Source organism: Trichechus manatus, unplaced genomic scaffold (genome assembly GCF_000243295.1).
Source record: "Trichechus manatus latirostris isolate Lorelei unplaced genomic scaffold, TriManLat1.0 scaffold00236, whole genome shotgun sequence".
Taxonomy (NCBI): Eukaryota; Metazoa; Chordata; class Mammalia; order Sirenia; family Trichechidae; genus Trichechus; species Trichechus manatus.
In genome coordinates, this window is record NW_004444172.1 from 621,211 (window position 1) to 641,339 (window position 20,129).

Sequence of the window (20,129 nt, forward strand, 5' to 3'; positions counted from 1 at the left end):
GGGAGCTTGCCGTTGGAATGGAGAGATGAAAGACTATGAAATGGAGAAAAACAGAAAGGGGAAGAGGAAGAAAAGAATGAATAAATAAAAATCAGAAAGGTTAAAGAACCACAAAGTTCCCAGGGATCCCAACGACGCAGCTATGAGGTCTGGGGAAGTCGCTCTCAGGTGTTGCGGTACAGCCTGGCTAGAAGGCGTAGAGGTATACAATGCCTGGTATTCAGGGATGAGAAAGAGAAGGAAGATATAGAGAGACAAGAAACTGAGCAATGAAGAAAGACAAAAAGGGAAAAGAAAACAAAGCAAATTAAAAAAAAAAAGAACAATAAAGCCTCCCCCAAAAAACAGAAAAAAAAAAAACCCACGAAAAAAAGAAAAGCCCTCAGGAATACCTCTGCACGTCTGTGGAAGCTGAAGGGGCGTTCCTTGCCACGCAGCTCTGCCTGGACAGAAAGGGCTCCCAACTCAAGAAAAGGAAAAGAAAACAAACAAACAATTCAAAATGAACAAAAGAACCAAAGCCCCGGGATCCCACCAGTGCGGTAGCCCAGACCGGGAAAGAGCTCCACACTCGAATGGAGCTCCGCAGCCCCTCAGGAAAAAGCAAAGATGGCGCATGGAGCCAGGAACTTGAGCAAAAGGAGGGGGAGGCGGTGAGAGGTAAGCAAGAAATCCAAAGAAGTAGGAAAAAAAAAACAACAACACCAGCAGCCAACAAATTGCCTTCGGGGAGCCCGGTAGTGCAGGCTGGTGTTTCTGGACAATAGACTGTGTCCGTGGGAAGCAGAGGAGGCCGAGTGTGGATGAAGAAGGGTGGAGAGTGGGAAAGCATATATCACAAATTGCCGGCGCTCTGCAGCCCCTCAGGAAGAAGCAAAGTTGGCGCACGGAGCCAGGTACTTAAGTGAAAGGAGGGGGAGGTGACGAGAGGCAAATGAGAAATGAAAAGAAGCAGAAAAAAAAAAGCAACACTAGCACCCAACAAATGGTACCCAGAGAGCCACCCGCTTGGGTGTGTGGAATCCAAGCAGCCCGCAGTTCCCGGTCAAGAGACAGTGGCTGCGGGAAGCAGAGGAGTCCGAGCCGGGGCGAAGAGGGGTGGGGGTGGGAAAGTGCACACCGCAAATTACCAGTTGTTTTGTCTCCCCCTGGATGCTCCGTGAGGCTGCTTTCTCATACCCCCATTTCCTGGTCTCCAATACAAGTCCAAGATGGTGGATCCACGCTGTCTTAGGTGGTAGGGGACCTCTGCATGAATCTCTCCTCGCTCTCCATTCTCTGTCAGTTTTCTCACTCCATTTGGTGCTTGGCTGAGTTCTTTATCTCTTCATTTGATATTTTAGGGTTTCAGGATTGTTGTATTCTCTGTTTGGCTTAGTTTTTCGAATGTTTGCTGTGGAGGGACGGCGTGGTGCTTCTGCCTAGAACGTCATTTTGCCAGAACTCTCTCTTTCATGTGTTTTTGAAGAGAATGAGTAGTATTGGTATCAATCTTTCTCTGAATGTTTGGAAGAATTCTCCAGTGTTGGCATCTGGTCCTGGGATACTTTTTTATTGACAGTTTATTGATGACATTTTCAATCTCTTCTTTTGTAATGGGTCTGTGAAGGCCACTGCACAATCCATGCTTCAGTAACCCAGCCAAATGACTATCAGATGCTTGCCTAACCTCTCTTACAGAAACATTGATGAAGAATCTCTGCTTAGTGGACCCATATCACTAAACGCAGACTGATCCATCTTTATGTTCCTTGCAGCATCATCCCACACCCTTAATAGCCATTCCCACACATATTCCACAGGTTTCTGTTGGTACATATTATAAAATTCAAGCAGTTCTTTTGGACTGTAGCATACCTCTTCCTGGGCTACACTTTGTGACTTTACCTTTTGGGGCTTGCTGGGACTTCAGTCTAGGTATAGTTCTGTACACAGTAGATTATCAAAAACTTTACTAGGTGGTAACTCAAATTGCAGCTGCTATTCCAGATGTAGTTTCATTGTTTGAGCAAATTAATACATCTCCTGGTACCTGGCATACAACTGTTGATCCGGCTAATGCCTTTTTCCATACCTATTTTGAATTACCATCAGAAGCAGTTTGCCTTCAGCTGGTAAGGCCAGCAATACACCTTCACTTGATTACCTCAAGTTTACCAACTCTCCAGCCCTATATCATAATTTAGTCATCAAGCACCTTGAATGCCTTTCCACACGATGTCACACTGGTCCATTACATTGATGACATTATGCTGATTGTACCTAGTAAGGAAGAAATGTCAATGACTCTGGACTTATTGGTAAAACATTTGTATGCTAGAGGATGGGAAATTAAATCCACAAAAATTCAGGCACCTTCCAACTTAGTGAAATTCCTAGTGGTCCAGTGGTGTGAGGCATGTCGAGATATTCCTTCTAAAGTGAAGGATAAGTTATTGCATCTGACTCCTCCCACAACTAAAAAAGAAGCACAACGCCTCATGGACCTCTTTGGATTTGGAGAAAACACGTTCCTCATTTGAGTGTGCTCCTTTAGCCTATTTATCAACTAGAAGAGCTATTAGTTTTGAATGGGGCCCAGAACAAGAGAAGGCTCTGCAACAGGTTCGGGCTGCTATGCAAACTGCTCTGCCCCTTGGGCCATATGATCCAGCCAATCCAACGGTGCTTGAAGTGTCACTGGCAGCTAGAGATGGTGTTTGGAGTCTTTGGCAGGTCGCTGTTTGTGAATTACAGAGCAAACCCTTTTTAATTTGGAGCAAAGCACCGCCATTCATTGCAGATATCTACTCTCCTTTTGACAAACAGCTATTGGCTTGTTACTGGGCCTTAGTAGAAACTGAACATTTACCCATGCAGCCTAAGCTGTCCATCATGAACTGAGTGTTGTTTGACCTACACAATGATAAAATTGGATGTGCACAGCATCACTCCATCATTAAAACGGAAGTTGTATATGCAAGATTGGATCTAAGCAGGACCTGAAGGCACAAGTAAGTAGCATGATGAAGGGCCCAAGTGCCCATGGTCTCCACTCCTATCACATTACTTTTCATCTTGCAGTCTGCTTATGTCCTCATGGGGAGTTCCTTATTATCAGTAGATTGAGGAAGAGAACACTTGTGCCTGGTTTACAGATGATTCTGCTCGATATGCCAGCACCACTCGAAAGTGGACAGCTTCAGCACTACAGCCCCATTCTGACATCTTCTGGAAGGACAGTGGTGAAGAGAACTTCTCGCAGTGGACAGAACTTCAAGCAGTGCACCTGGTTGTTCACTTTGCTTGGAAGGAGAAATGGCCAGATGTGCAATTGTAGGCCAAATGTGCAATTGTATACTGATTCATGGTCTGTGGCCAGTGGTTTGGCTGGATGGTCAGGGACTTGGAAGGAACATGATTGAAAAATTGGAGAGAAGGATTTATGGAGACGAGGTATGTGGCTAGACCTCTCAGAATGGGCCAAGGAAGTGAAGATATTTGTGTCTCATGGGAATGCTCACCGAAGGGTGACCTCAGCAAAAGATGATTTTAACAATGAAGAGGATAGGATGACACATACTGTGGTAACATCTCATCCTTTTTCCCCAGCTACTGCCATCATTGCTCAATGCCTCATGAATAAAGTGGCCAAGGTGGCAGAGATGGAGGTTATGTATGGGTCCAGCATCATGGAATTCCACTCACCAAGGCCGACTTGGCTACAACCACTGTGAAGTGCCCAATCTGCCAGCAGCAGAGACCAACACTGAGTCCTCAGTATGGCACTGTCCCTCAAGGTGATCAGCCATCAACCTGTGGCAAGTTGATTACATTGTACCACTTCTATCATGGAAAGGGCAGCGTTTTGTTCTTATTGGAATAGACACTTACTCTGGATATGCATTTGCCTTCCCTGTAAGCAATGTTTCTGTCAGAACTACTGTCCTTAGACTTACAGAATTCCTTATCCACTGTCACGGTAGCCCACACAGCATTGCATCAGATCAAGGGAGTCACTTCACAGCAAGTGAACATCTGCAGTGGGCCCATGCTCATGGAATTCACTGGTCTTCCCATATTCCCCATCATCCTGAAGGAGCTGTCTTGATAGACTGATGGAATGACCTTCTAAAGACACACTTACAGTGCAAGCTAGGTGGCAATACCTTGCAGGGTTGGGGCAATGTTCACCAGGAGGCTGTATATGCTCTAAACTAGCATCCAATATACGGTGCTTTTTCTCTCAGAGCCAGGATTCATGGGCCTAGGAATCAAGGGGTTAAAATGGGTGTGGCACTACTCAGTATTTCCTGTAGTGACCCCTTCGCAAGATTTTGCTTCCTGTCTACATGACCTTATGCTCCTCAGGTCTTGAGGTCTTAGTTTCAAAAGGAGGATTCCTCCCATCTGGAGACACATCACTGATTCAATTGAACTGGAAGCTAAGTATGCCACCTGGTCATTTTGGACCCCTTATGCCTCTGGATCAACAAGTAAGGAAGTGAGTTCCCATACTGACTGGTGTTATTGATCTTACCAAGAGAGAAATGAAACAGGACCCATCCTTCACACCGTACACAAAAACTAACTTAAAGTGGATCAAAGATCTAAATATAAATACTAAAATGATAATGATCATGGAAGAAAAAATAGTGACAACACTAGGAGTGCTAATACATGGCATAAATACTATACAAACCATCACTAACATGCACAAACACCAGAAGAGAAACTAGATAACTAGGAGCTCCTAAAAATCAGATACTTAATGCTCATCCAAAAACTTCAGCAAAAGAATAAAAAGATAATCTACTGACTGGGAAAAAATTTTGGCTATGCCATATCCGATCAGTGTCTAATCTCTAAAATCTATAAGATAGTGCAACACCTCAACAACAAAAAGATAAACAATCCAATTAAAAATGGGCAAAGGAAATGAACAGACACTTCACCAAATAAAAAATTCAGCCAGCTAACAGACATGTGAGTTAATGCTCAAGATTGTTAACCATTAGAGAAATGAAAATCAAAACTACAATAAGATACCGTCTCACCCCAACAAGGCTGGCACTAACCTGAAAAACACAAAGTAACAGATGTAGGAGAGGTTGTGGAGAGATTGGAAATCTTATGCAGTGCTGGTGGGAATATAAAATGGTACAACCATTTGGAAAACCATTTGAGGCTTCCTTAAAAAGCTAGAAACAGAAATACCATAAGATCCAGCAATCCCCTCCTGGGAATATACCCAAAAGAATAGATATATGAGGATCCATACTCATTGCAGCACTATTCACAATAACAAAAAGATGGAAACAACCTAAACACCAATTAACAGAGAAATGGATGAACAAATTACGGTACACACAAACAAGGTAATACTATTCAATGATAAAGAACAATGATAAATCATTGAAACATCTCACAACATGGATAAATCTGGACAGCATTATGGTAAGTGAAATTAGTCAGAAAAGGACAAGTATTGTATGAAACCACTATTATAAGCACTCAAGAAAATGTTTAAACAGAAAAAAAGCATGATTTGATGGTTATGACGATGGGGAGGGGAAGGATGGGAACTCACTAGGAAGTAGACAAGGATCAATTTTGGTGAAGGCAAGGACAACACACAATACAGGGGAGGTCAGCACAACAGGACCAATGCAAAAGCTAAAACGTTTCCTGAACACATTCAAAAACTTTGAGGGACAGACTAGCTGGGACTGGAGACTGGAGACCATAATTTCTGGGGACATCTAAGTCAATTGGCATAACAAAGTTTATCAAGAAAATGTTCTAAATCACACTTTGGTGAGTGCCATCTGGGATCTTAAAAGCTTGCGAGCAGCCATCTAAGTTACACCAATTGGTCCCATCCCACCTGGACCAAAGAAGAATGAAGAATAGCAAAGACACAAGGAAAACATTAGCCCAAAGGACTAAAGCAACAGCTGAACCAGAGACTCTATCAGCCTGACACAAGAAGAACTGGATGTTGCATGGCTACCACCAATGACCGCCCTGACAAGGAACACAACAGAGAATCCCAGACAGAGCAGGAGAAAAATGTAGAAGAACTCAAATTAACGAAAGAAGACCAGACTTAATGTGCTGACAGAGAATGGAGGAACCCCCCAAAAATTATGGTACCCACATGCACTGTTAAACCAGAGCTGAAACCATTACAAAAGCCCACTCTTCAGGCAAAGATTAGACAGGAGTATTAAAAAAAGAAAATACAGTTGAGGAATGTGATTCTTAGTTCAATCAGATATACAAGTCCAAATGGGCAGCTCCTGTCCAAAAGCAGAATGAGAAAGCAGGAAGGGACAGGAACTGGTTGAATGGACACAGGGAACCCTGGGTGAATGGGGGGAGTGTGCTGTCACATTGTGGGAATCGTAACTAATGTCACAATAAAATATGTGTATAAATTTTTGTATGAGAAATTAACTTGAGTTGTAAACTTTCAGCTAAAGCACACACACAAAAAGGGTGAGTCGCGAGAATATCATAAAGTCAGTTATATGTTTGCAGTTCTCTTATTATTAAGCACAACTTAAAGTCAAACAACGATATCAGTACTGAGTCCCTAAATGTAGACTTCTACTTCTCCAATCTGATTGAGATACTGTCCAATGGGAAGTTTTTAGGATATATTTTTCTGACACCACCTGAGACCAAGTGAATGAGAATGCATCATTTCTGTATTAACACAGAGATCATTGTGAAGCATGCAGAAGATTGAAAATTATAAAATAGGCAAAGTTTAATTGATTTAAGAAGGAACCTGGATAGCGCAAGTGGTTTGCAACCAGCTGCTAGTATAAAGGTTGGCAGACTGAACCTCTCCACTGGCTCTGCAGAAGAAAGTCCTGGTTATCAGCTTCTGTAGGTTACCTCCAAATAAACCTTATGGAGCACAGTTCTAGTCTGTAACACACAAATTTGCCATGAGTCATGCTCTGACTTGATGACAGCTGACACGAACATAACAACAATTAACTTAGATCACACTCAAAAAAGAGTGAACAATATATATGAAAAGTATTTGGAAATAGAGCATAAATGAAGAAATACTTATTTGGATTATATTGAGTGTGAAAGCAGTTTGGTGATGATTAATTAACTTCCTAATTGCCTCCATGATATCTTTGTTCCTAAGGCTTCAGATAAGGGAAGATGTTAAGAAAACTATTTAATCACAAATGTGATCATAATTACAGATATAACAATGTAATATGATAAACTAAATCAATGGTAGATGTGCTCTTTACAACGTATTAATTTTCACAAAAACTCTGTAAGGTTTTTATATATATAGGCAAATATAAAAAATAACATTGAATGGTTAAATAATTTTCTAAGTCAAACAAAAACTTAAGTGATGAAGGCCTAATTCAAATCCAGACCTAGAAACAGAACATGTGTAAAAACCAAAAAAACCAAACCTGTTCTGTCCATTCAATTCAAACTCATAGCGACCCTATAGCACAGAGTAGAACTGCCACAGGGTTTTCCAAGGAGTAGCTGGTGGATTTGAACTTCTGCTCATTTGGTTAGCAGCCATAGCTTCTAATCACTGTGCCACCAGGGATTCAGAATAGGAGTAGTGAGTTAAAATCCTTGGTGTGTGAACTAGGAAAAATTATGCAAACTCTTTCTGTCTTTGTTTTTTTCATCTATAAAATAATGTGAGGGCATTAATACTTTATACACACACACACACTCATTCATATATATGTATTGCATATATATATATACACATACAACATATACATTGGGGCCCTCAAAGTACATCTTTCCTTCTCAACACCTGAAACAGTTCTTTTGCAGTAGATTTGGCCACACAATATACTGTTTGATTTCTTTACTGCTGCTTCCATAGGTGTTTATCGTGGATGCGAGTTCAAAAAAAAAAAATTGTACGTATATATATGTATATATATTTGCATATTGCAAACCTAGTTTTTAAAATGGATGTCACAACTGTATGGACACACATAGAAGTGAATGATATGGCTTAAGCTAAGTGATATAATAGATTATACATTACAACCGACTAAATTAAATCAACCCAAGCAAAGGTTCTTATTGAGGGAGTGCATTCCACAACAAAATTATTTAATTACTATTAGAATGATTTGCTATCTGCTGATACGTATATTATTTAGATACTTTGAGCAGAAAGTTCTGACAACATTAAAAGTGGTTGTAAACTTGGAAATAACTGTCACTGTATGGAGAGACAAGGTGTCTTACTAATCTAGTGCTACTATAACAGAAACACCACAAGTGTTGGAAACCCATGAGGCAGTTCTACTCTATGCTCTATGGTCATCAGGAATCAGATTCCACTCATAGTCAGTGTGTTTGACTTTGGTTAACAATATTCTGATTCAGACAGACATTAATCAATGACAATATCCCCAATCTACACTAACCTCAGCTATGTTTGTAATTTGAATATAAATGGGAAACATAAACACTGACACTAATTTGAAAAACAATATCAACTTAAAACTTAACATTGTTTTAGAAATTCTTTAACATAAAAGTATTATTTTCTTTAAAATAAATATTTCTTGGATTCCTAAATGGTTGTAAATTTAGTTAATGGTTTATTTACTTCAAATATCTTTCTAAAATATCATCAGAAGTAAAATACATAAATATAATGCTTATTGGCTACAAAGTCTTTGCTGGAATTGAAGTTTTCCTATAATATTGTTTAGTATTCTTACAAAAACATAGCAGTTTTTCAAGGTTTCAGTGTTACAAAATAATGTAATAGCAATATTTAAAAACATTGTGTAAGGTAAATCATATTTAACAGAGTGAGAAATATAAAGGAGTTGCTTTAATAAAATAGCACATTTGCTACTCTATATTAAATATTAATTTTAATAATATCATGAACTAAAGTTGAATGCTAATATAAAACATTTCATATTTACCTTTCTTCATTTCCAAAATAGGAGGCCTGGTCGCACAGTGGTTAAAGTGCTTGACTCCTACCCAAAAGGTCTGCAGTTAGAACCCATCATATGCTCTGTGGGAGAAAGTGGTGGGAGTCTGCTTTCTTAAAAATTTACAGCCTTGGAAACCCGATGGGGCAGTTTTACTCTGTCCTGAAGGTCGCTGTGGGTCAGAATCTACTTGACTGCAGTGGGTTTGGGTTTGGGTTTGTTGGTGATAATCTTGTTTCCTCCTCACTGAAGAGGGTTTTCATATCTAAGTATTTAAATTACTTTGGCTAAAACAACTTGTTTCATCAATGATATTCAATCTAACTTTAGAACAGACTATTCATTTGAACATAGAGTGTTCTTTAAATACAAAATATTTATCTCTACCCCCTGGGATCTCTTCCACCGGACACAGTTACATTTCTAATTAAACAAATCTCCTTGGCACTCTCTGATTTGGTTTATTTACTTATTTTCCCAGAAAGCTCTCACTCTTCTCAAAATACTCTTCCTCTGCAGCCTCTCAATGGAACAGAAGGTGCAGAAAGTTTTATTTCTTAGACTTGAACACGGTCTTGATTGCCCTTAAGTGAGCAATACCGTTGGAGACCATCCAAAATTGGTACAAATCCAATTCTCACCTTCTCTATTATGACTGTTTCATATGGAATCTCTGTTCATACTAGACCGAGCTGCTGTCTCATTTTCCTCAATGTATTTTGCTTATTTTCTCCTCTGAAATGGGTGTCTTGATCCAAATTCAGAGGCTGGACTCTGTAAGAGTTGTAATAAATGTTCTGACGACAAAGAATATTTTTACGTACAAATCATATAGTATATAATTTACTTCTTCAACACTTCCTGGGCAAACTGAGAAGTGGCTGTTGGATATATTAAATCTAGTCTAAAAGTTTTTTTTTTCTTCTTTGCTGTTAGATTAACACCAACAGGGGCGACTTTTTCTTTTCCTTACAGCATTATATCAAATTTCCACAACTTCGTTCCTTCTGTTAACCCTCTTTTAAGGTGTAGATCCTATTAAACTTCACAGAGGATAAAATAAAATTCTGGTATAATTCCAGCTGAGATGAGATACAAGATTCCGGGACAATAGTCGTCTATTGTTATAAAATATTTCCCGTTCAAGTCTTCAAATCTTAGTGACACTTGGTGTAATCTTGAAGATTGTGTGTCAACTTGGCTGGGATATGATTCTCACTGTCTTGGCATTTATGGACTATTTTGGCAGTCATATAATGATTTAATAACTGCTATGATGAGATCTGATATCATGTGATCATTTCCATGACGGGATCTACTCTGAGTAGCCAATCAATTAAAAGGGAGTTTTCTTGGATTGTGACTTGTATCTAACATATGTAGACTTTCTGGCAAAGGTCACTGGCTTTTGCGCTGCCCTAGATCTAGTATTCCGCTCATCATCATCTGACCTCCAGTTCTTGGGACTGGGGCCAGCAGCCAGCCATCTCACCTACTGGATTTGGATTGTCGACCTTTGCCATTGTGAGCCAGCATGCTGTCATCTGACCTATGGATCTTGGGCTCATCATGCCCTGATGCTGACCCAGGGATTTGGGACTTGCCAAGAAAAGCAAGTGCATGATTATAATAAAGGTCAAACTTGTGGTTATTGCTGTGCTCAAATACTCCTTTTCACTTTGGTTGTGCTGCTATCACTACATCCACATTCGGTGCCACTTGTCCCATCACCAAAAAAAATTTGCAAGTCTCCATGATCTAAGTGTACTTTCCCCTTTCCCCTCTTCTCGCTGGTCACCTCCAAGGAACATTGGTCTCTCTGTATAGATCTATTCTTGTGTTCTTATAAAAGAGGAATCATACAATATTTGTCCTTACATGCCTGACATAGTTCACTTAGCATTATGCCCTCCAGGCCAGTCTGTGTTATATTTCGAGGACTTATCTTTGTTCTTTATAGTTGTGGAGTATTCCATTGTATGTATGTACCACAATTTACCTCTTCATTTGTTGATGGGCATTGCGGTTTCCATTTCCTTGCTATTGTGAAGAAGGCAGCAATGAACATAGTTGTGACTGAAGTCTGTTGGCCAGAATTTACTTGAAAAATTTTGCATCAGTTTTCTTAAGGGATATTGGTCTGTAATTTCCTTTTTTTGTAATATCGTTGTGTGTTTTAGATATCAGCGTTATGATGACTTCATAGAAAGGGTTTGGTAGTGTTCTTTTCCCTTCAGTGTTTTTGAAGAGATTGAGTAGGGATTGTGTCAAGTGTTCTCTGAATGTTTGGTAGAATTATCCAGTGTAGCCATCTGGTCCTGAGTTCTTTTTGGTTGTTCTTGTCAGTTTCTTGATGACATCTTCAACCTCTACTTTTACAAACGGTCTGTGTAAATTTTCTCTCTGCATTTGTGTTAGTTTGGGTAGGTTGTTGTTTCTAGGAATTTGTCCATTTCTTCAACATTGTGAAATTTGTTGTAATACAATTTTTTGTTGTAATCAATTATGATCTTCTTTATTTCTATTTGATAGGTTTTTATGTCAACAATTTCATTTCTTAAGTTGGTTATTTGACTCTTCTTGGATTTTTTTTCTTTTTTCAATTTAGCCAATGGTTTGTCTATTTTGTTGATCCTTTCAAAGAACCAGCTACTGTCTGTGTTGATTCTTTCTGTTGCTTTTCTATTTTCTATTTAGTTTATTTCTGCCCCGATCTTTATTATCCCTTATTCTGGTTGCTTTGGGCTTCTTTTGCTCTCTCTTTTCTATTTGTTCAAGCTGTTGTTCAAGTTAACAATTTTAGATCTTCTTTTTTTTAATGTAGGCCCCTATGGCTATAAATTTCTCTCTGAGTACTGCTTTTGCTGTGTAACAAAACTTTTGTATGCTGTATTTTCATTTAGATTTGATTCTAGGAATTTTGTAATTTCAATTATGGTTTCTTCCATAACCTAATAATTTTTAGTAGTATATAATTTAGTTTCCATGTGTTATTTATTTAATCCTTGCTTTTTCTGTTATTAATTTCCAGGTTCATGCCATTATGGTCAGAGAAGATGCTTTGTTTTAAATGTTTTAAATTTGTTGAGACTTATTTTGTCCTAGTATATGGTCTATTCTGGAAAATGATCAATGTGCACTGGAGAAGATCATGTATTATTCTAAAACTGCGTGGCGTGTTCTCTTTATGTCTGTTAGGCCCAGTTGGTTTATGGTTTTATTTAAGTTCACAATGTCCTCAGTGATCTTATTTTTAGATGTTCTGCCTAAAATTGAAAGTGGTTTGTTGAAGTACTCTACCATTATTGTGGAGTTGTCTATTTCTGCTTTCCTGTTGGTCAGTTATTTGTTTCATGTACTTGGGTGCATTGCTGTTAGGTACATGTATATTTACAATAGTTAGGTCTTCTTGCTGAATTGACAGTTTTATTATTATGTAATGTCTTTCTTTATTCTTGTAAGAGATTTTAATTTAAAATCTATTTTATCTGATATCAGTAAGGCTACCTCTAAACTTCTTTGTTTATTCGTTGCATGGAATATTTTTTTCCAATCTTTTATTTTCAGGCCTTTCATATCATTGTTTTTTTTCCTTGTTCTTTTCTTTTGTGTCTCTTGAGACTTGATAAGGACAATTATTTTGTCTTCTAGTTTATTTTTTCCGTCTTCTGTCTGTTTGATTCTATTGTTGAGTGTTTCTCTTGCTTTTTCTAAATCAGTTGGTTTATTCTTTAGTTGAAATAGTTCTTTCTGTTATGTTTTTAGTTTTATTGGTGAATCTTATTTTATTCCTCCACTTATTTTCTGATCTCTGCTAATTTGTATTCTGTGTGCTTTATCTTTCTTGGAACATATTCATCACCGTAGTCTGAAAATTATCAATTCTTTGCGTTATTCTGACTTTCATAGGAGAAATCTCCTCTTCAGGTTTTGCTATGGTTTGGTTATTCTTACCTTGTGATTTTGCTTGTTTTACTAATTTTTGTTGATCTTGAGAGTTTTGTTATTATTATTATTATTTTAAACTATGAATTTGGTATTCTGGTTTTTGTGGCAAAATTTTCTGATTTGGAAACCCTGCTTGTACTGTGGCCAGCCTCCTGGCTGACAAACAGAAGGCCAGCACCTCCACTGAGCAGCCACTTCATGGGGGAAAATATTGGCATCTCTCCTCCACAAAGACTGACAGACCTGGGAACCCCTTGGGGCAGCACATTCTGCCCCATGGGGTCTCTATATGTCATAATCTACCCAGCAACAGTGCGTTTGTTGCCTTCTCCTGAGAAGCACTAGAGGGCACTCTTTTTTTAGGTTTTTTTTCAGTGTTTCATCACAAGTTCTGGAGGATTAATCTTTGGAAATCATTACCCATGCACAGGACGGAGGTGTTTAGCTAGTCGCTGATGCTACCATAAGCTGTGAGACTTGATTTTCCTGAGACAAAGCTAGGGGGCTCTCTATAGCTTTCCTTCATAGGCACCCCTGCCCAGATTCTCCCACAGTCCCCCATGGTCAGGGAGACTTCCATTTCCCTCTGTGTCAACTGGTAATCTGAACTATTCCCCTTGCTCCTCTGCTAGTACAGATCCTCCAGGTCCTAGTGCCCATCTATCTTGGGCCTCAATGAGATTCAATGACACTTTCTTTCGGTGCCACAGTTTCCCTTCACACCCGTCTAATTGTAAGGACAATGAACTCCCATGGCCAAATTGTATCGCCTTATAAAAACTGGGCCACAGCTTCCTAACATTAGTTCTCTTTCTGTGTTCCCTCTTTTGGGGTGTTGCCCAATCCTGTCCCAATGTGGTTGAAATGAGAAAGTGCTCCCAATATTAGCAGGTAGGTTCTCCCACTTTCTGTGCCATCTCCACTCCTCCTCTCTCCTGCTTCTGGACTCATCCAGACTCTCCAACACCAAAACTGCCATCTAAAGTTCTCAGATCTCAGTGTGTGCTTGTTTTTATTCATTGTTCAGTGTGTTAGTTGCTAGGGGAGGAAATGAGTGCATACACTTACTTGGCCATCTTGCTCAGCCCACTCCTGCAATATATTTTATTTTAAAAAAGATGAAGGCGGAGAGTTTGGCATTCTCTAAATTTTTTAAAGAGTTAGATTTTTGTCTGTAATGTAATATAAAACTATTGGATATTTTTAAATATAGAAGTGAAATAAACTATTTCTCTACTTTTTAAAGATCCCTACAGATAATCTAGGATTAATGGCTTGTAGGAAGTTAAGAAGTGAGACAAGTAGATTCCTTTGGTGAAAACTACTAAAGACCAACTTAATGGCACTGATTGCTCCAAGAGAGAGCACATGTAAAAGTGGCTGTAGTTTGGAGATATTTACGGATACTTGTGGCAGGTGATAGAATAACAAATAACTTTTATATCTTTGTTTATGCAACTGAGTGATACGAAGAAGACTATTGAAAGAAAAATGTTTATGGGTGAATATGGGTCATTAAAACACATACTGTATTAAGCTTGATTATGATATCTCTGAGTTTTGGCTATAACACTTGAAGTTAACTGAACTTTTTCTTGATATACAGTATTATTTTCAATACTTAATGGAACTATATTACATTTATACTCAAAAAAGAGGATGCATTTAGATAGTAGCTAATATTTTTAACATTTTCCTCATTAAGAATATGATAATATTTTCAGAATGCAAACCTCAACTTTTCCATTACTTAAAATAAAGTTCTTAAGGGGAAGTAGGAAATGATATTTTATACAATTCCTGAATCAAAAGAGTTTGTTGTGAGGATACAGTAAAGGCAGTTATGATATATTTTGAGTTTTTTTATTATTAACCATAACTCAAAGTCAAAGAATCATGAGTATTGAGTCACTAAATATAGACTTCTACTTCTCCATCCTGACTGATACAGTGTCTAACGGGACATTTTTAAAATATATTTTTCTGACACCACCAGAGAGCTAGTGAATCAGAATACATCATTTCTATATTAACCCAGAGGTTATTGGAAAGCATACAAGCCACTGAAAATCGTAGAACAGGCAATGATATATTGACTTAAGAGGGAACCTGGAGAGCAAAAGCAGTTTACAATCAGCTGATAGTGGAAAGGTTGTAGATTGAACCTACTTAGCGGCTCTGCAGAAAAAGCCTGCCTATCTACTTCTGTAAAGATCATCACCAAATAAACCTTATGGAGCACAGTTCTACTCTGTAACACATTGATTCGCCATGAGTCGGGCTCTGATTCCATGACAGCTAACACCAACAATAACAACTGACTCAAATCACACTCTAAAAGAGTGAACAATACACTTGAAATATTTTGGAAATAGGGCATACATGAACAAATACTTATTTGGATTATATTGAGTGTGAAAGCAATTTGGTGATGATTAATTAACTGCCTAATTGTTTCTTTGATATCTTTGTTCCTAAGGCTGTAGATAAGGGAAGATGCAAAGGAAATTCCTTTATCACAAATGTGATCATAATTACAGATACAACAATGTCATACAATAAACTAACTCAGAGGTAGGTGTGCTGTTCACAATGCATTAATTTTCACAAAAACTCTGTAAGGTTATATGGAAGTCCTGGTGGCAGAGTGGTTAAGACTTCAGACGCTAACAAAAAGGTCAGCAGTTCAAATCCACCAGGTGCTCCCTGGAAACCGTATAGCACAGTTCTACTCTGTCCTAAAGAGTTGCTATGAGTTGGAATCAACTCGACCGCAAGGGGTTTGGTTTTTGGTTTATATATATATACATGTATGTGTGTATGTATATATTTATATATATACCCATGGCCGTTCAGTTGACTAAAACTCATAGGGACCCTATATATATTTATGTATTTATACATATATATATAGTCAAATATAAAAAGTGACTTTGAAGGATTAAATACTTTTCCATGTCAAACAAAAACTTAAGTGATAAAGGCCTAACTCAAACCCAGGTCTAAAACAGAACATGGGTGAAAACCAAAACCCATTGCCACTGAGTCGAGTCTGACTCATAATGACCCTATAGAATAGAGTAGCACTGCCCTATAGGTTTTCCAAGGGGCGGCTGGTGGATTCAAACTGCCAACTTTTGTTCAGCAGCGCTCGTTGTTTGAGCATTGTTCACCTCGTATCTTGTCACTATTCCTTAAACAATAATGGATAACAACTATTTACATAGCATTTACATTGTCTCAGGTATTATAAGTAATCTGGAGATGATTTAAAGTATAAGAAAAGATATGCATACGTTATATGCAAATATTGTGCTATTTTATATAAGGAACTTGAGCAGCCACGGATTTTGGTATTTTTGGGAGTCCTGGAGCCTATACATCATGGCTACTGAGGAAACACTGCACGATTTTAATTAATGCATATTGTAAACCTGGTTTTTAAAATGGGTGTCACAAATGTATGGATACTCATGGAAATGAATGATATGGTTTATGCTAAGTGATATAACAGATTATTCATTGTAACTGACTAAATTAAATTAACCCAAGCAGAAGTTCTTATTGAGGGAGAACACTGCAAAATGAAATTATAGAATTATTAGTGGAACGATCTGCTGTCTGTTAATACATATATTAGTTAAGTAATTTAACCAGAAACTCCTGACAACATTGCAAGTGATTTTTAACTTGGAAATAATTGTCACTGTATGGAAAGACAAAGTGTCTTTTTTCTCGAGTGCTGCTATAACAGAAATACCACAAATATATAGCTTAACAAAAGGAATTTATTCTTTCACACTCTAGGAGGCTAGAATTCCAAATTCAGCGTGACAGCTCCAGGGGAATCTTGCTCTCTCTGTTGGCTCTGGGTGAAGGTCCTTGTCACCAATCTTCCCCTGGTCTAGGAGCATCTCAGTACAGGGAGCAGGGTACAAAGAATACACTCTCATCAGGGTTCTTCATTCTTAGTCATAGGAGGTCCCCATTCTCTCTGCTCATTTCTCTCTCTTATATCTCAAAAGTGATTCACTGAAGATACAACCTAATGTTCTGAATTGAGTCCTGCCTTATGAACATAACTACCTCTAATCTTGCCTCATTAACATCATAGAGGTAGGATTTGCAATACCTAGGAATATCATCAAAACAAACCTTTTGACTTCTACTCAATTCTGACTTATATGGCAGAATCGTAGGCAATCAGACAATACTGAGAATCATGGGGTACAAAAGTTGATATACATTTTTGGGGGGATACAATTCAATCCATAACAAAAGTTATAGTTAAATGTATATATCTGTTGCAATTTGATTAAATCTACATAAGAAATCAATTCTTATACATTTGATTGATTCTTTAATGAGTGAATTATTTACACAGCAATTTTCTCAGTGCCATTATGACATCCTTGTTCCTTAGACTATATATCATGGGATTAATCATAGGAATTAGGATAGTGTAGAAAAGAGAAAGTACTTTGTGAGTTCCTTCTGAATGTCTGGTGTTGTGTCTTAAGTATGTTATAATGCCTGATCCAAAGAATACCACCACAACCATAAGATGAGATGAGCAGGTGGAGAAGGCTTTGGCTCTACTTGTGGCTGACGGCAACTTCAGGATGATGGAGATGATTTTACCGTAGGAGCCAAGTATTAACAGAAAAGGAACCATGGCAAATGACACAACAAGTATGTAGACCAACATCTCATTTACAAAGGTGTCTTCACAAGCCAGCCTGAGTATTGGGAGAATGTCACAGAAGAAGTGGTTAATTTGTTTGGCTCCACAAAAAGGCAGAGAGAAAATCTGATATGTTTGCCCTATCATAATGGGGATTCCAATAGTCCAGGACCCAGTCACCAACTGGCTACAGACCCTGTGGTTCATAACTAGAGGATAGTGCAGAGGCTTACAAATGGCCACGTAGCGGTCATAGGCCATCACAGCCAGGAGCAAACACTCAGTGCCTCCAAACATAAGGGCAAAGCACATCTGTGTAGCACAGGCAACTAAGGAAATTCTTCTTCTCTGGGTCCCTAGATTCATCAGCATTTTGGGGAGAGTAGCTGATACATAGCAGATTTCTAAGAAGGAAAAATTTGCCAGGAAAAAATACATAGGACTCTGGAGAGCAGGATCCATTTTTGTCATTAGAAATATGGTGCCATTGCTCATCAGGATGATGATATAGATGATTAGAAATAATCCAAAAAGAAACCACTGGAGATGGGGCATGTCAGCAAAGCCCAAGAGAACAAATTCCATCAGTTCAGTTAGGTTATCTTCTGGTGGTTTTTCTTGATGATGCATCTGTGGAAAAAGTAAGTTTACATGTGCATTTCCTTTTACCTTTCTGTATATCTTTGCCTCTTCTTTAAATGGTATTGAGGAGTCTAATTGGATTTTGTGATCAATATAATTGTTTGAACTTTAAGAGTATAACATTATACGTATGTCCCATGCCCTCCTGTTAAGTCATGGTAAACAGTTCCTTCAAATTTATTTTAAGATCATTTCAGTGTAGTTTCAGAGCACAGCCCAGAATAAATCAAGCTATACCTGACTCTGCAGAAGCACTGGTGCAATTGGCAACTGCTGGAGATGACCTTGAGCTTTGCCATCTAATCTCATTTTAAATTAATTACACGTCTTGTCAATCCTATTGTATTTCTCTGTGCATTTTCTCAGTCAACTTCTCCAACACTATGTCATGAACTGTCTTCTAATGTACATTTTCAACTGCCTATTTCAGTGCTTCGTTCTCTCACATTTAATGAATTTTAGCACATAGGTTCCTGTTACACAATTCATATCAGGTAATTTAAAAGAAAATTGAGAGAATATTTAATTTTGCATAGAGGAATAAAACAAGTATCTTTTAGTAAGATATTAAGTGGATAAGATAAGAGGATTTTATTCAGGGGAATTAGCCTGGGGAGATTGATTCAGATACAAAGAATAAATGTAGTCACCCTGGAAAAACAGGGGTAGCAAGGAGGGTATTTGTTACCTGTGTTTATGTATGTGGGACAGGATGTGGAAAGATATTGGCTGTTATGTTATATCCTTTGTGCTGGGTACACCCGCTATTGTTTTTGTCATTACTCAAAAAACAACACTTCAGAAAACTGTTTCTAAATTCACTTTTCCTTAGATATTGAGACTCACTGAGTGTGGAGAATTCAATCAACTGCACGTAGATTTTGTGACTGCAAGTCGGTAGCTTTCTTTTTTCAAGTGGTCTTTAGTTTGGCTGTTATGTCTATGTCTGTGTGATATAAAGCAATTAAAAATTTTAAGATTTTGTTCTTTGTTTTTGAGAATAATTGCGTTAATATTGGTAAAATATATCAGCTTCCTACCAATTTTAAGCCTTTTACTTTTTAGTTATGGTTCTATAATTATGATGATGATAGTATGTTCTTTAAACCTGTAGCCCTAGGATTTAACAGATTGCCTAGCTAAGTAGGTATTTGATAAAGTGGTTTTGAGTTCCTTGGTTGTCAATTATTTTTCCCACCATTCCCTTTCATCAGGGGCAGGACAAGGACTAGTCAGTGAAGCTTCTAAGGTGTAAAATGTAAGGAGGCGTTTAGGGCTGTCTTTGCACTTTCAGAATCCTGAAAATGAGTGCTTCCTTACATTTTGAAGGAGGAAAGTTACCTCTTGCTTCACCCTACTTTTCATCTCCCCATCCTAATGTTTGCACCCTGTCCACTAAAATGAAAAGTATGGTGCCATCGTTTAAAAAAAAAAAAAAAAAAACCTTCTTGCCAAGGAGTAGATTCCAACTCATAGGGACCCTATAAGATAGAGTAGAACTGCTCCATAGGGTTTCCAAAACTGTACATCTTTAGGAAGCAGACTGTCACATCTTTATTACTGGTTGGTTTGAACCACTGGCCTTTATGTTAACAGTTGAATGGTTAACCACTGATCCACCAGAGCTCCATGCCCACATTAAAGAGCAGTATTTCCCAGATGGACTAAAATTGAATGATACTTGCAACAACATCTAGCTGTGTGATGACTTTGTGCAAGTTAATTAATCTTCCTGCATCACAGTTTGCTCAGCTGTTAAATGGCCAGCAAATATATCAACATATAGTGTTGTTATATGAATTAAATCATTTCATATAAGTAAAACAACTGAAGAAGTCCTGTGATTTATTAAAATTTATTATTAGTATTCAAAGTTATTTATTATTAAAATCCATTTATAA

At 38.1% G+C, this 20,129-nt stretch overlaps 1 protein-coding gene across 1 annotated transcript; it reads right to left on the reverse strand.

Moving 5' to 3' along the window:
• Positions 1-17,274: 17,274 nt before the first annotated feature.
• Positions 17,275-18,354, reverse strand: LOC101352588 (olfactory receptor 10AG1-like). The gene has a single exon (XM_004389168.3). It carries the CDS (start codon positions 18,214-18,216, stop codon positions 17,275-17,277), a length of 942 nt encoding a protein of 313 aa, XP_004389225.1. The 5' UTR covers positions 18,217-18,354.
• Between the last annotated feature and the right edge of the window lie 1,775 nt (positions 18,355-20,129).

What these genes read in the sequence shown, in the direction of transcription:
- LOC101352588 (XM_004389168.3), bottom strand. Translation starts at nt 18,216, where the DNA reads ATGCATCATCAAGAAAAACCACCAGAAGATAACCTAACTGAACTGATG.